The 15,065-nt window shown below is 50.9% G+C and overlaps 1 protein-coding gene across 5 annotated transcripts in view; it reads left to right on the top strand.

The window, feature by feature from the left end:
* The first annotated feature begins 1,958 nt into the window (after nt 1-1,958).
* Nucleotides 1,959-15,065, top strand: part of LOC108941759 (disintegrin and metalloproteinase domain-containing protein 11) — a 33,155-nt gene continuing 20,048 nt past the window's right edge. For all 5 annotated transcript variants that reach the window (XR_003797847.1, XM_029253870.1, XM_029253871.1 and 2 more), the window contains exons 1-8: nt 1,959-2,570; nt 2,961-3,181; nt 6,023-6,099; nt 7,225-7,291; nt 11,391-11,473; nt 11,607-11,670; nt 11,878-11,938; nt 14,893-14,981. Coding sequence is in view for 4 of the 5 variants with exons in the window: in XM_029253870.1 (XP_029109703.1) it covers nt 2,528-2,570; nt 2,961-3,181; nt 6,023-6,099; nt 7,225-7,291; nt 11,391-11,473; nt 11,607-11,670; nt 11,878-11,938; nt 14,893-14,981 (705 nt within the window). In the remaining variant the exon portion in view is untranslated. The remainder of the gene's footprint in view (nt 2,571-2,960; nt 3,182-6,022; nt 6,100-7,224; nt 7,292-11,390; nt 11,474-11,606; nt 11,671-11,877; nt 11,939-14,892; nt 14,982-15,065) is intronic.

Below are 15,065 nucleotides of genomic sequence, written 5' to 3'. Positions count from 1 at the left end.
TACCCCTCCATATCTGTGTATTTTTGCGATTTTTTGGGCCCCCAATGGCTGATGAGCCGTTTCACCCCCGTTTTCTGGTCACTTAGTGATCTAAGGTATCTTATTGGAAGCTGAATTTTGCGATCCTTGATGTCTTTCATTACGTCTCACGGCGCAGTTCGCGCTCAGAACCTTCTGGCCAAAAACGGCGGCGGTGTTTCGCGCGCGTCCTCAGCGGGAACATTTCACAGGTGCTACCGCAGCGTCGCTTGAAAAACGTCAGTCTTCCGTATGTGGCGGTATAGTGATGTGCCCACAAAGTGCAACATCAGTCGGGCATGGACCCCACCTCTCCCTGGATGGAAGCCACTGCAGGGGGCTTCGCTTGCAAGGTGACTGTGAACTGTCTGATGTTAATTAACAGGCTCAAAATATCTGCTGCGTATTCCCAGCTCGACAAACTCTCCCTCCTGGGAAAAGAACCCTCTTCTGAGTACTTCACACTCCTCATCAATTACACGACAATGGGAGGGGGCTCACTGCAGAGCCACCCACGGCGTTACATCGAACACCACGGCGCGGCGCATGGCCTGCAGGCTAGGAGCACGTCAACGGACTCTTTGACTGCTGTTGTCGACTCTTTGACCTCGCTGTTGGCTGAGCGCACTTTTTTTGTTACCGCGGTATCGAACCCTTGCCGTGCTCCCTCCACTAAGACGGGTGTCTTCCGTCTCACTTTGTGTTGGACTTCACTGCACCCTGACACCTCCCACCTGCTCCAGCAGCCCGCAGCTTTTGCTGCCCCCCTGTGGCCAGTTGGGGACATGCGGCGCATGTGAATTGAGCCTTTGCTGTCCGCAGCTCCAGGAGCGCTAACCCTGGAATCGGAGAGCTACTTGGTGTAGGGATTAGCTCATTGTATCAGTGTTACCAGATTACTTAATCCGCTTTGAGGCCCCTTAACAAATACGGCCATAATTGGATCAAGTAATTTATCAGATGGGCCTGTTAACGGTCGTCCTTCCTCGCGCCTAACGGTTCAACAAGTGCGCCGAACAAGGATCGAGTTCACGCGGAGCGAACTTCTGTTCACTTCATCTCTGTTGACCCGCTCTCGTTTCCCTCCCCGTCGTCCCCTGCTCGTCTTTCCAGTGCCGTTAAAATACGCGCGGCCACAGGCTGCCTACGGGGTCACAAAGTGCAGCGGTTGCGACGCAGGATGAAGTCCTTTATTTTTCACCTTGATGTTTCATATTACCACAATTTATATTTATCTGCTCGCCTTAAATTTTCATCCGAAGCAGTTTACAGTGCAGAGCTGGGTCATTTCTGCTGTACCGGTTCAGAGGAAGTAGGAGTTCAAGGGTACTACAGCGGAAGGCAGCATTAGAACCTGGGACCGTTGAGTCCAAGCGTTGCAGCTCTAACCGCTCTTACTTTTTAACCGCTCTAAGCACTTTGTATTTTTTCAATGGCGTTTTGCGTGGGCCTCCTCCCCCACATTCGAAAGACATGGTAAAGCACCACGTGTGTAAAGTACCACGAGCGGTGGCCATTAACTACCGTCCGGCCTCGGTGATCCAGCGCACGTTGGAGTGTGTGGGTGCGCATGATGTGTGTGCAGCTGAGGGGGAGATGAGGAGAGGGCTCTGTGATCACCGGATGTCTCAAATCCGAGGTTTTATTGATAGATTTGTAATAATCGCCCCAAGTTATTTTAAAGCGTGGCCTAAAAACATGGGGTTTTTTTGGGGGGGGAGGTCAAGTTCCAGCAACTCCTCTTACAGCTGCTCGTCACACTGCTGAGTCTCCCCACCTCCCCTCACCGCACCGCACAGCACACTTCCCAGAATCACCAGTGTGAGACCATCAGCATCATCATCATCCCTGGGAGAAGAAGAGGGAGGTCTGTGGCGGGAGGGGCGGGGAGGGGGGAGGGGAGGGCCAGTGGGCTCCCACGTGCTCCTCATCACCGCCGACTCAATGCCGTCCTGCTCCTTCTCCATCACCGCCGGGTGGTGGTGGTAGTGATGGTGGCGGCGGCGGTGATGATGATGATGATGATGATGATACACGCGAACGGCGGATCGCATGCACGCGCGCCATGCACACGCTCGTGCAGCCGCCTAGTCACCGTTTCGCGCGCCGCGGTTGCGTTTTCTTTTTTTTTTTTTTTCCTTTTTACCCTTCTAATGTATTGATTGTACCACCTGTTCCGGAGTCATAAGGACGCGTGCCTTGTCTGTCATGGAACATCTCAATGTGTGAAAAACGGGGGCTTGGAGAGGAGATGACACAGAGCGGGGACCTCAGGAGGTGGACCTCTTTTTAATCTTTTCTCTATTTTTTTCCGGTTTTATTTATTTTTTTGACTGCAATCTGCCGCACTTGCCAAGATTGCGTGGTGTCTGAGTGTCTGTGCGTGTGTGCGCGCGTGTGCGCGCGTGTCTGTGTGTGTGTGTGCGTGTGCGTGTGTTTTTTTTTCCCCCTGGCTTCCACGGCAGCACCGCGCGCACTTGACGCACATCCAGGGGACTATGTGAACACCATGCTGGCGCTGCGGTGCCTCATGTTTGCTGCAGTGGGTGCAGGTAAGGATGCGGAGGAGGGGGAGCACCTGCGATCACCTCTCCTCCTTCTCCTCCTTTCCTTCTCCTCCTTTCCTTCTCCTTCCCCCGCTCCCGCGCTGTCGTGTCGCTCCCGCTCTTCCTCCTGTCCGCAGAAGCGTTGCGGCGGCACTGCTTCATCAGCAGACCCACCCCCCCCCCAGCACCACCACCTCCCCTCCCCCGCAGCTCGAGCATCGCATCCCGCATGCAAAGCGCTCTTTCGCTCCGTGTGTCTGCTTGTACATCGAGGGGAAGGAGATGAAAGAAATCATCATTTTGCCAAAAATGTGTCGATATGTATCTCGTGTCCGTGGGCGCCGTGGCTTCTTTCCCGATGCCCTATATATACACCCGGGCCGCCCGGCGCTGCAGGCTGGAGCGGCTCCCTCGTGCGCGATGCGGCTCCGCGCGGCCGGTCGGCGCTGCTGCTTCGGCACCACGGAGAGCGCGCGGAGAAGGCGGCGGCGGCGGCGGCGATCACGCGCACGCACGCGACCGAACCCCGGCGCCTCGTGCACAGTGTGGACGCAGAGGGGGAGCAGCTGCACAGTCACCTGGACACCCGGGTGAAGAACCGCACCGATGGCGAGACGGTCAGTGCTTAAAGTGAAAAGAGGGTGTGTGTGTGTGTGTGTGTGTGGGGGGGGGGGGGGCTCCGCACATTAGCGTGTTGGTCACGGACACAACAGGGCTGCATTGTTCCAGTGACACATCACTCACCCTGCTCTACTGTACTGTGTATAAGCTGGGATGAGCTGTGTGTGGGACTCCTGCAGAAGACACCGCACCGGAGGTGTGTGAATGGTTATCCCGCCTTGACCAGTACCCCCCCCCAATTCGCATTTCCAGCGGGACCCCCAGTGAACCTCCGATTTCTTTAATGGTGTGGACAGGCCCGGCTCACACCTCCTTTCTGCTGAACCCGCACCGTCTATCGTGTCCTCGAGGCCCCTGTTGTCATGGTCCTCCTGAAACCTTCTCCAGTTTACCCACGTTACCACATTTGGCGTCATGAGTCAGGGTTGGGGTTTGGGTGATGTGCAGAACTGGAGGGACAGTAATGAACAGCGGTCAACACTGGGGTGCTGCCATCGTACGCTTGAGGAGGCTGTTCTAAACAGCTTCAGTGAGTCTTTAATGTAATTGTTAAAGTGAATATCATGTAATCCCATAGGGTACTTGAGGTATCGCGAAAGACTGCGTCTCAGCTTAAAGGTACTACTAATAATAACATATACCCCCAATGGACTGGCACTGCTACACATCGTGGTAAAATGTTGAAAGCAGCATCGTGATTTATTCACACAGGCCTCGTTGCATATGGCCTCATTTAACCGTTCGCGAGCTTTAATTTTGATTGTAACTGCAGAAATGTGCGTTCAGAGATTCTCCAGCTTTTGCTTTCGGGTGCTGAAGAGGCACATTCCTAAACGGCGGAAGTGGCACGAGAAGTGGGTCAGGCTTTTCGCTGGGATGGCCTGGGCTGCTCTCCGAGCGAGCGGTCCCAGGAAGGGATAACCGGGGGAGGGGGGGATGGAACAGGCTCTTCGCCGCGCGAGCCGATCCGAGCCGAGCGAAACACCCAGATGTGGCGGCTGACTCCCGTCACCGTTCGGTCGCCTGCGGAAGAGTTACCTGATGAATGATTTAAGCCTGCACGCTCCCGCCTCTACGTTTGCGGACTGAGCTGCGCACAAGGACGACGGTGTGAGGTGGGGTGGGATGGGGAAGGGCTTGAGTGTGGTTGTCTACTGCAGAAGGACACCCTCCCCCTTCCCCGTACCCCCGTGCTCCCATCCCCCTATCCAGACCTCTCTGGGACTTTAATTGCTTAATGGAATCTGTCGCTCCTGGCCATTTAAATAATTAAGGGGAGCCGGTGGTAAGTGCTGGAAAGATGCGCGAGGCTCTGCTTGCCGTTGACCTGCCGGAGGCCATTTCCCACTCGAGCCGCAGCTTCTTCCTATCGGGACCCGCTGCACGCAACTCCTGAGCAGCGGCTAAGCAACGAACCCGACGCCTCGTCCTTTTTGTCATGCCGATAGGCTCTAATTATGGTCGGTAAACTCAGACAGGTCTTAATGGGCTTTCTCTCCATCTGTGGTGATGAGGCGCTGGACCTCTGCGATCCCTGTGCCCTAGGCCAAGCGACCGTGCCCTTGAACGAGACTGAATGTGATCTGATTTCATGAAAGTCCTTTGGAGCACAAGATGGGCACAAGCGCCCCCAAAGTGAACATACGCAGCTCTGAAAGGCAGCTCTGAATATCTTCTCTTTGAAATGGTTGCGAAACTCAGGGTCGGGAATGAGCGGCCGGTTCTGTGAATGGGCTTCCAGCGCTGTAGAATCCTCTCCGAATGGTACGGGGAAAGCCCGTTTGTCGTTCGTACCGGTTTAAGGGAGGCGATACAAGAACGCGGTGGTGTTTTGCTGCCCCGTCTCAAAGGCGAGCCGATCGGAGCCGAACACGTGGGGCTTTAGCCGATCACAATGAGCGGTTTGTTCTCTGACTCTTACTTTCCTCTCATTACACACCCAAGCGCAGGTGTGAAAAAAGAGATTGCGAAGCGGGTTTGAAATGAGTGTTGAAAAAATGCATTTGAAATATTTTCCCTTTCTCCGGATTCTTTGACATGACAGTTGGCGGTGATGTTGGCAGTCAAGTGGTTAAATAAGTGTTGTTGCTAAGCAAGGGATCTGTTGTTATGCCTATTAATATGCTAAGCTAAATCAGAGGAAAGGCAAAAATGATGCGTCCAAAGCGCGTTATAACGAGCGTTTATGGTATTGCCTCTGTTCACCTGCTGATGTGAAAAAGGATACAGGGTTGCTGCTGGAAGAAACAGATTTACGGGAAACTTTTGCTCATTTCAAAAGGATGGAGACCGAATTTGCTTCGGGTGCCAAAAAACCTGTTTCCGACGCCTCCCGTTTGAAGGGGAACAGTCTCTTTGCGAGTTAAATCGAGGAATTGGCATGAATTATTCGGGAACAGAAGTCAGTGTCTGGCCGTTGGCAGAGGTGCAGCGTCTCATGGATGATGAATCCTTTGGCCGCCCTAATAGAGATGGATGTGGCTTGCGGTTTTTTTCCTCCCCGAGTCTCCATCGAGAGCGTGAAACCCCATGCCAGGAAGGCCTGAACGCGCGGTGATGTTTATTCTGGCCAAATCAATACGGCCTTATTTGATCTAATCCTTTAAGCGGCTGCATTCTTCCACACAATGCCACCCGCAGCCGTCGACTGAGCAGCATTTCCGTGGCCTGTTGGACATTTCAGGGGGTTCTAATGTAATGTACGAGTAAATAAATTTTCTAATGGCAACCTGACTGATTTAGCGGATCCATAAAAACGGGGGGTCGGTTGTGCAAATGTCTTGTTCAGATATGAGCCTCTGCTCATTGATCTCAGTCTGCCCTCTCTCCTCCACCAGCCCATCCACCTGGCCCAGAGCACGTTTCTCGTAGAGGCCTTTGGGAGCTCCTTCATCCTGGACCTGGAATTAAACCAGTGAGTGATGTAACATCATCATCATCATGTTCCTGACTGTCACCCCGATTACCTCCATCGCTCTCACTAAACTGGAACTTTGTGATTCAGTGGGTTAGTGGTGCGAGAGCGCAGTTGAAGCATTGCGTTTGTATAATGGTCCAGAGTGCTTCCAACAGGTGGGCACCGAAGGGGAGCTTGTGTGTGACGTGTCTAGAGTGTACCGAACGCTTCACGTCCACACACGCACGCTCAGGTAGACGAAGGCGCGGTGACTCCAAGAAGCGCGCGCCCACATCGAGTCTCGCGGATCATGGTGTCTTTGGTCGGCGTCGGCACACACACACACACACACACGCACACAGTCACACGCACATAAACACGGAAGCTGCATCTCAGAGATGGACACGCATGCTCACGCAGACACTCAAGCAGACACTCAAGCACACACACGTCCCGCTATTGTGCGGCTGGCATCCGCATCGTCCCGAGTCTTTCGTGGGAGAGCGTCGCTTCCCCCATCGCACCCCCCGACCACCACCCCCGTCAGCCCACGCCCCCACGGGCTCCAGGGGCAAACAAAGACGGCGAGTATCTAACAGGCCTGCTTCAGCTGTCTAGGGTTCTTCACATCTACAAAACGTTCAACGCAAAAAGAGCTCTCTGTCGTCGTGTTCGCCCTCTGAATAAATCCGCGCCCCACGCTTAATATTCCGGATTGTCGGAATAAAAAGTTACGAGTGGTCCGGGGCACGGGCTGTCGCGAAGATACGCCATGCAAATACACACTTCCAAGGACAATCTCTGCTGGTCCCCGGAAAACAAAGAGTTGCCGACCTATTAGCAATTAGTGCATAAATATTTAAAAAAGACAATGACGGGAAGAATCCGATTCTCTATCCGAGTGCGTATAACGCAGACCACGAGCAAATGGACTTTAAAAGAACTATTAGGAAAAGCTCTTTGAGCTCCTTGGGGGTTTACCGGCAGAGATGGGTTGACTGCACTGCTGTGGGCAAACGCCCAGGTGAAGTGAGGCAAAGTGGGGTCCTGCCCGTGGGCCCACGTGGCTAAAGCGATGTCATCTGCACCTAGAGCCACACTCTCAGGGCCAAACGTGATTTGCTGACTCTTCTTTTCTTGCAGCCATCTGCTGTCGTCTGACTACGTAGAGCGGCACTTTGGCGAAGACGGCAAGCTGACCCAGACTGCGGTAGGACTCGGGGCGTGGGGCGGCGCGTGGGAAAGAGCCCGGTGTTTGTGCTTGTCTCTGGGAGCAGCTTGGGAAGGATCACTTGGAAAGTGTCCTTTTTCTGCATAATCGTAACCGACTCCGTAACTGCTGGAACAGGGCCGTGTGGAAGGCGCTGATTTAGCACGTCCACGATGACGCACCCCTTGAGGGGAAGACCCAGGTCGCGCCGCTGTGTTCGGGTGGTTCGGCGGTTCACGATGGGGTCTCGGAAGCAAACCCGATGACCCGACCGATCGCCCCCTGATCGAACCCGGTCCCTGCCGAGAGCGGCACGCGATGAGTTATTGGTGACATCACGCAAGTCTGATTGGTGCGGGATTGGAATTGATTGACTTGACGCTTCACTGCACACGTACCCATCTTCCCATGTCGCTGGACATCGCTGCTCTGGGTCTTCGTGTCCTCTTCTGGGCTGGCGCTCTTCTCTGCGGGAAATAAAATGTGTGATTCCGTCACGCCATCTGCGGGCCAGCGTGAGATTCTGTTTGAAGAGGGCAGGACAATCCTGAAGGGGCGGTGCAACCCTACAGGCATAGCGCTTGGTTTGTTCCTTTTTTAGCTCACCTGGAGGCCAAGAGCAGTTTTGGGAAGGGGGCGCATACTCCCTTCTCAGTGGATGTAGCAGGGTTTGTTTTGGACAGATGTAGCTGGGCTCCTGGGGCTGGTACGAGTCAATGTAGGAACAGGGTCCGAGGGCTGCTGGGCGACGTTTCACCTCGCCCCCCCTCCCCGGCACTCAGATCGGTCCCTTTCAGGACAGCAGCTCGCTCTCCAGCCGAATGCTGCGAGCACAGCTTTCTCCCTCGGCCTGCGATGCTCAGCCAGCCAATGGGGAGGCTGTTTCCATGGCGACCTGGCAGCCGGGAGCACCAGCCCGAGTTGGCTCGGCCCTGTCGCTCCGCCGTTGGCAGAGAGGGAAAAAAAAACAACAAGAGGAGAGGGAGAAAGTGAAGTGTCGGGGTTTCAAAAGCAGGAGCGGAACGGTGACAGGGAGCAACTGCACGTCTCGCAGACGATCCGCCGCCGCAGCCGTCGTGGGCGAAGCTCTGGCCTCGAGTGGCCGCCAGCTGCTCTGCTGGCCAAGTCCCATTCGTTTGACTGTGTCCCCATGTCCGTGTCATTTGTCTTCTTTTATTGCTGAATTCCTGTACGACTTTCTTTGCTGGTCCCTAAAATGACAACAACCGTTCCATTTTAACACAAACATTGTAAGTCTTACATGTGGGTTCTCCATCACCTGTACTCACACTTTGTTCTAGTGTAGCTTCCTGTTTGATCAGTGTATCTGTTTCAGGAGTTATAAGAATTATTTAGACAATGTCGTAGCATAGAGAGTTCAGATTTTTTTTTTTTTTTAAACTTTATTTAATAAAGTTATCAATAATACACAACCAAAAACAACACATTAAAATCCACAATCCAACAAACCCAATACCATTTTCCTACAGTTGGTCAACAAAATTGCTAAGCAACTATTATGTAAAACACATTGTCAAGACAAAGTCTTTCCCATAACAATCCCTTTCTGGCATCAAAAAATATAACTGACCCATGTCTTCCCCACACCAACATACCCAAAAGGACTGTCCCCCAAGTTCAGGTAGGGCATACAAACAGCATTTATTACAAACATCTATTAGCACATGGAGAAATAATGTTCTTGGCCACCCCCTTATATTCCCCGTAAGTCCCCCCAGCGGTTGAACATTTAATTCCATTTTTCCCACAATCCAATTATTTGCAATAGACCCCTTTTCCCGCCCAAACTCCCGGTAACATGGGCCCTTACAATAGAGAGGTACTAAAAGAGAGAGAGGGATGGGTGCGAGGACTCAAGTCAGGGAAGAATCAGGAACCTGTCACGATCCACAGGGACAATATCCCTAGTGACCAAAGGAGCCACTCAGCTGCGCTGGTCCAGACCTTTACAACTGTTTGCAATTTTTATAATCAGTCACACATAAAAGGAGCAAACAACTGATTCTTAATGAGCATTCTATTGCGCTTTCTCTTGCAAACCTTAGTTATTTTCTTATTTCCAAAGTCTTGTCCCAGTGGTGTTTATGTTCCACTCCCGAGTGCCCGTCTTGTCCACTCCTGCTTTTGTGCTACAGTCCAGGTCCAGCGTTCCACTCCGGTATTTCATCACACCTCCACCTTCAAGTCCTGCTCCCAGATTCGTGGTTCACTTTTCACTGTGTGTCTTTGTCCCGTGTTCATCGTTTCACCTCTGCACTGTATATTCCAGTTTGTGCTGTGCACTTACAGATACACTCTGCACGTAGGGTTGTTATACTTTATGACCATGCCCGGACATCGCAGACATCACATCCGTGTGGGACTCGCACCCAAACGCAACGGAACCATTGACCTTGGATGCAATTTAGTGAAATGTAGTGAAGAACAGATGAGTATAAACAAAGATTAGAGACTCGGAAGATCTGTTAGTTTTTGCTCTGGTTTCACCAGAAAGCAGAGATGAGGACTTCATTGGATGGGTCTCTTTGGCCTCGGGGTGGGAGTGGGACACCATCCCAAGACAGACCCTAAAAGGCACTGCGGTATCTAGAAGCGTTCGAAGAGCAGCCCAGAGTTTAGTCACACCTTGGTGTCCTTTCCACGCTGGAAGAGAGTCTCCTGGGGGCTTGTCCTCGCTGTCCAGTGAGGTTGTTGGACCATCCAGTGGGGGTATATCGAGGCAGGGAGAGGGGATGCTGGTGGGTAGCTGAGAACAGGGCATGGAACATGCCTTATGGAAGTTAGTCTGAGGTCACGTGCCATCGTCGGGTAGGTGTGGCCAAGGCTTGGTCTAGCACTCCTCCCTGGAAACTCCGTTTTTACAAAACCTCACATCCCGTCTGCATCCCCCGACAAGCTTGTCCTTGAGCTAAGGGAACATCTCAGCCTCTGTAAAAGCAGTGTTGGCTCAGTGAAAGCGCTGCTCACACGCCTGTCATCATTTATTCAGACAGTCCCACATACTGGTCCTCCACATGGCGGAGAGGAGCAGGCGGAAGGGAAGGATTGCCGTCTGTGCTTATCGCTGCCGTAGCTTCGTGCTCTTCCCGGGGGTCGGCGCGCCGACGGATGCAGGGTGTGAGACGGGACAGGTTGCGTGTCTGTGCGTGCGGATGGCCGCAGCCCCTCCCCCTGAGAGGAGGCCCAGTTCAACTGACGTTAGCGTGGAACGCAGCGACGTTACGTAAGATCTGCAGCGCTCCGGGAGCACGTTACGGGACAGGAAGGCACGTGCCACACGTGTGTTCGCACTCAAAATACTTCACGCTCATACGCACGTGCTGGGGTGCGCTGCTTCCGATAAGCTGTCAGTCGCTGGCTGTCTTTACAACTTTTCAGCACACCTCTACAAGCTGGAGGTAGAAGTCTCATCAAGCGAGTACAGCGTTCACATAAGGGCAAGTGTGACGTCTGGGAGGGGACAGCTGATACCCCTTCGGCCAGCCTCACGGTGACATATTATCTGGTTCGTTGCGTTGACCTCCAGAGGTCAGGGATGTACAGCTGATGAGTGCTGATCTCTACCGCGGTAATTCCTGCAGACAGCCGAAGTGACACTGACTCCTCCCACTGCATCTATGTATCCTGAGAATCCAGCCCTTTCACTTGTCACTCCCTCTTAATAAATTCCAGCAGGTCAACTCTGGTCACAGCCGTATCAGGCACACAGCTGAGTTCCCTTTGGATTCCCCAAGATATCCCCCCCCCCGAAACATACACGCCAGTGTAAAAACACAGTGTCACGTGTATGTCGCTGGACCAGCCGTAGTACTCTGGTGATCAGGTACATGTCTCAGTACCCTGATTCACACACACACACACACACATTTTCACTCTAATCATTCTTCTAAATCACTCTGGGATTTTCTGCTTTGCACTATTTTATTTGTGAATGATGATGTGCATCTAATGACTGTAGCGTTTTGTGGTGCATACCAAAGGCATGTTGGAGACCAAATACCTCACAATAAATGAAGATAGCAAGCACATTGTTTGTGTGTGTGCGCTGCAGGATCTGACGCTTGCCTTGTGTTTGCAGGGTGGAGAGCACTGCTACTACCACGGGCGACTGCGCGATGTACCCAACTCCTGGGCAGCCCTCTCCACCTGCCACGGCCTTTAGTGAGCATGTCCCTCCAAACTGCCCCAGGGTGGCGCTATTGCAGACTCCATTTTCACACAATTGCGCAGACGGCTTGTTTCTCTTCCCCATTCTCTGATTTTTAATTGACCCTCCTCCCGTCCCTTCTTGCAGCGGCATGTTCTCCGATGGCATCTTCTCCTACGGCATAGAGCCCATTCTCAGTGGGAATGAGCGGGTGAGCTGGTGTTCAGCGCTGCAGCGGACATTGTTTTACAATCCAGGTTTTGCTTCTGAACTTTACCCTGTCGGTGACGGTAGCCTCTGCAAATCTGTTCACGCTCCCAGTCGCCTGTGATCACAATCTCCGGTGTGCCGAGTGTAAAAATTTGTGCTTGATGTGTCCGGTTTGGTGGTCTCACCCCAGTCTGGTTCTCCTGTTTAGGCTGGGAACCTACACATGGTCTACAAGATGCCCGATCTGGATCTGCCCTCTTCTTGCCCAGGTGCGGAACTTTGTCTCCTAGTCCGTATCCTCCTCCTCCTCCTCCTCCTCCTCCGCAGCCCATGAGGTTTCCCGCTGTTATCCATTGTTCACTTTTATTTCTTAGTGTGACACTAGTCCTTCCCTTCCTCTTGCTTGTCTTTACTACCTTCAGCCTGGTCTAAGGCTCGCCATCCTTGTTCTGCCACCACCAGCATCTCCTGAATTCCCTTCCCTCTCTCAATCATCCATCAGGAGCCACTCCACTCTTCCCTAAATACCCGCCGGTCTCCTGAGCAGATCTGTGAAACTATGTAACCAATGCGTTCATAAAAAACCCTAAGACTTGATGTTTCTCCTGTAGATTTCTGTACATAGTTATGTCCTAAAGTATGCTCTATACTACTGATGGAAATTTAAAAAAGGCTTAAAGAGAATCAACTAAGGTTAATTATTGAGAACATACATCATGATTTAAATATTGTAGTTCGCTGCACTCAGATGGGGCAAAGAAAAATACAGAGACAGCATTCATTATAGATGTTTATTAGGACAATAGCACATAAGGAAATAATACACTTGGTCCAAGTAGCCCTTTTCCTCAAGACAACCTTCCCCCTCTCTTTAACTACACATTGATCTTAACCCAAAGACTGAGACTCTACTCTTTCTGTCCCTATGCTGTTGGCAAACAGTCACCCCCTTGTATTCCCTGTAAGTCCCCCCAGTGGTTGAACACTTAATTATATTTTTCCCACAATCCCGCTTTTTACAACAGACCCGTTTTCCCGCCCAAACTCTCGGTAACGTTACAATATCACAAACTTTATGGCTGGGAAGCAGAGGCCTGCTTTGGTTATTTCTTTTGGTGCAGTATTTTGGCATTTAAGAGAGTATAATGTTTGTTATTTGTTGTTCTTGAGTTTAAGTTGGGTAATAACTTCATATTCTAAGCTTTTATATTCTGACCCTTTAGCACAAGTTAATAGAGTTGACTGTTGCTCTCCTCCCCGGGATGATTGCAGCTTTTTCAGTGGATGTGGGTGATGTGAGGAGCAATGAGAACATATGAAGCTATGCTGATGATATGTTCTAGTACCTGGAGCATCAGTCCCAGCAGTTCTTGGTATGATGATGAGGTGATATCCTATGACAGTAACCTTTCAGGTGATGAAATTAATCTCTAAATCTCAGACAGTGCAAATGAATAGTGCCATTTCTAAATGGCACACTTCCCCTCTCAAGTGACCAACTCTGCTTTTAGGTGTCTGACAAGTTTTGTCACCCTCGATCTTAATAACCCCTTAGATGACGACTATTCACCACCAATCGGAAAGGTTAAAGTAGACGTGGCCGTGTGGACCTCTCCAGTTTTTTTAATATTCATGGCAATTAGTATCGTTAACATGAATATTTTGCCTCGTCTGCTGTACTTTTTCAAAAAGTTGCCCTATTTGTCATCTGATTTTTAAAAATATGAGGTACCCTTATTCATTTGGGATAATAAAAAGCTCAGAATGAAACTTTCCTGTTTTTCCCAGTGGATAGAAGCAGGCACGGCTCCTTCACTAAATCTGAAGTGTTATTGTTGAGCTGTGCGAATTAAGCAAATGACTAATTCATTCCAGGCTGGCCTGGATTCTCTGTGGGTTGGTACGGAATCATGTCACTCAAGCTTTTTAAGATCCTCACCTTTATTCAGGAATTCAAGGAGATTTAATCTTTGCCTGAAAAATGTATGCTCATCTGAAGAGATGTGAAGAGATACCTTGGGATCTCCAGTGGATCATCATCATGGTCTCCTACTGCCCTCATCCTAGATCTCCCCTCCACACTGAGACAAACTGGACTTTTTCAAATGATGGTTATGTACATATTACGCAGTATTTATTTACAGACCACACGGTTGTCAGTTTCAACCATTTAAAAAACAGCTTTGCCCTGTCTAGTGTGGACTTGTATAAATTCTTATAATACCAACATTTGATTGCAGTCCTAGAAAAGCTATAATAGACTATGGACAGAGGTGATAACTGAAGTGGGAAACCTTGATGTGGTTATTTATACAGTATGTGCTGAAGTCTTTCCTGGCTGCACCTCCCTCATGATCTAGGAGCAAAACCTGAAGCTCCTTCTCAGTCCACTTTACCTGAGTACTTCTTCACAGGGTATTTGTGGGTACATCTCAGCTGCGTTTCACATGGAAGGTAGATCCTGGACTTTTATTCTCTTTATTCTGGTTGTGTGATTGGACACCAGCTACCGGAACGCAATTCATTCAGCTCTCAGACTTTTTGTTCAATTTGATTTGGTCCCTTTCCGCTTTCTTCTTGAGCTACAACCCAGATTCGTTTCTTGATCAAACGTGGACTGATCACTCAAATACTTAGCAAAGACATGTCTTTTATTATTATGCTCCAGCTCCCTCTAGAAATATATGTCTGACCGAAGGGTTTCGCTTTTTTCCACTGTAAAAATTAACATTTGATCACACACACATTTTCAGAACCGCTTGTCCCATACAGGGTCACGGGGAACCAGAGCCTACCCGGTAACACAGGGCGTAAGGCCAGAGGGGGAGGGGACACACCCAGGACGGGACGCCAGTCCATTGCAAGGCACCTAAGCGGGACTTGAACCCCAGACCCACCGGAGAGCAGGACTGTGGTCCAACCCACTGCGCCACCGCGCCCCCCTCTTAACATTTGATCTCGATAGTAAATCTGATGAATTTTGGAATCTCTTGATGCCCTTCTGGAGCTCCTTCGATAGCGCTGCATGATCTCCGCTGTGAAATGTTCTTCCCTTTTGCCCTTGTTTTATGTATGTGCATGTTCTTGCAGTTCCTCAGCGTAGTGTTTCTGTCTGAATGTTGCTGTGAGCTGGAAAGAAGAAAATGCGTGTGTGTGTTGGGGTCCACAGGCAGCGGAGCATACCAAGCATTGCCTTCTCAACACCTCGTTTCCCCACTTCCAGGTTGCACGCTGAACAGTAGTGACTCCCAAGAGAGTATCACTACAGAGGAGCCAAGACATCCCGAAGGACTGAGACGGTCCAGAAGACAGGTGAGACACCTGCACCCTCCTCCTATAGGAACTCTTTTAAGACCTTCCTCATATTGATGGTTTTCCATATGTTGTGCTCTAAAA

The sequence above is a fragment of the Scleropages formosus genome, chromosome 8 (assembly GCF_900964775.1).
Source record: "Scleropages formosus chromosome 8, fSclFor1.1, whole genome shotgun sequence".
NCBI lineage: Eukaryota > Metazoa > Chordata > Actinopteri > Osteoglossiformes > Osteoglossidae > Scleropages > Scleropages formosus.
Note: the sequence above shows the minus strand (reverse complement) of the source record. Positions and strands in the feature narration are given on the sequence as shown.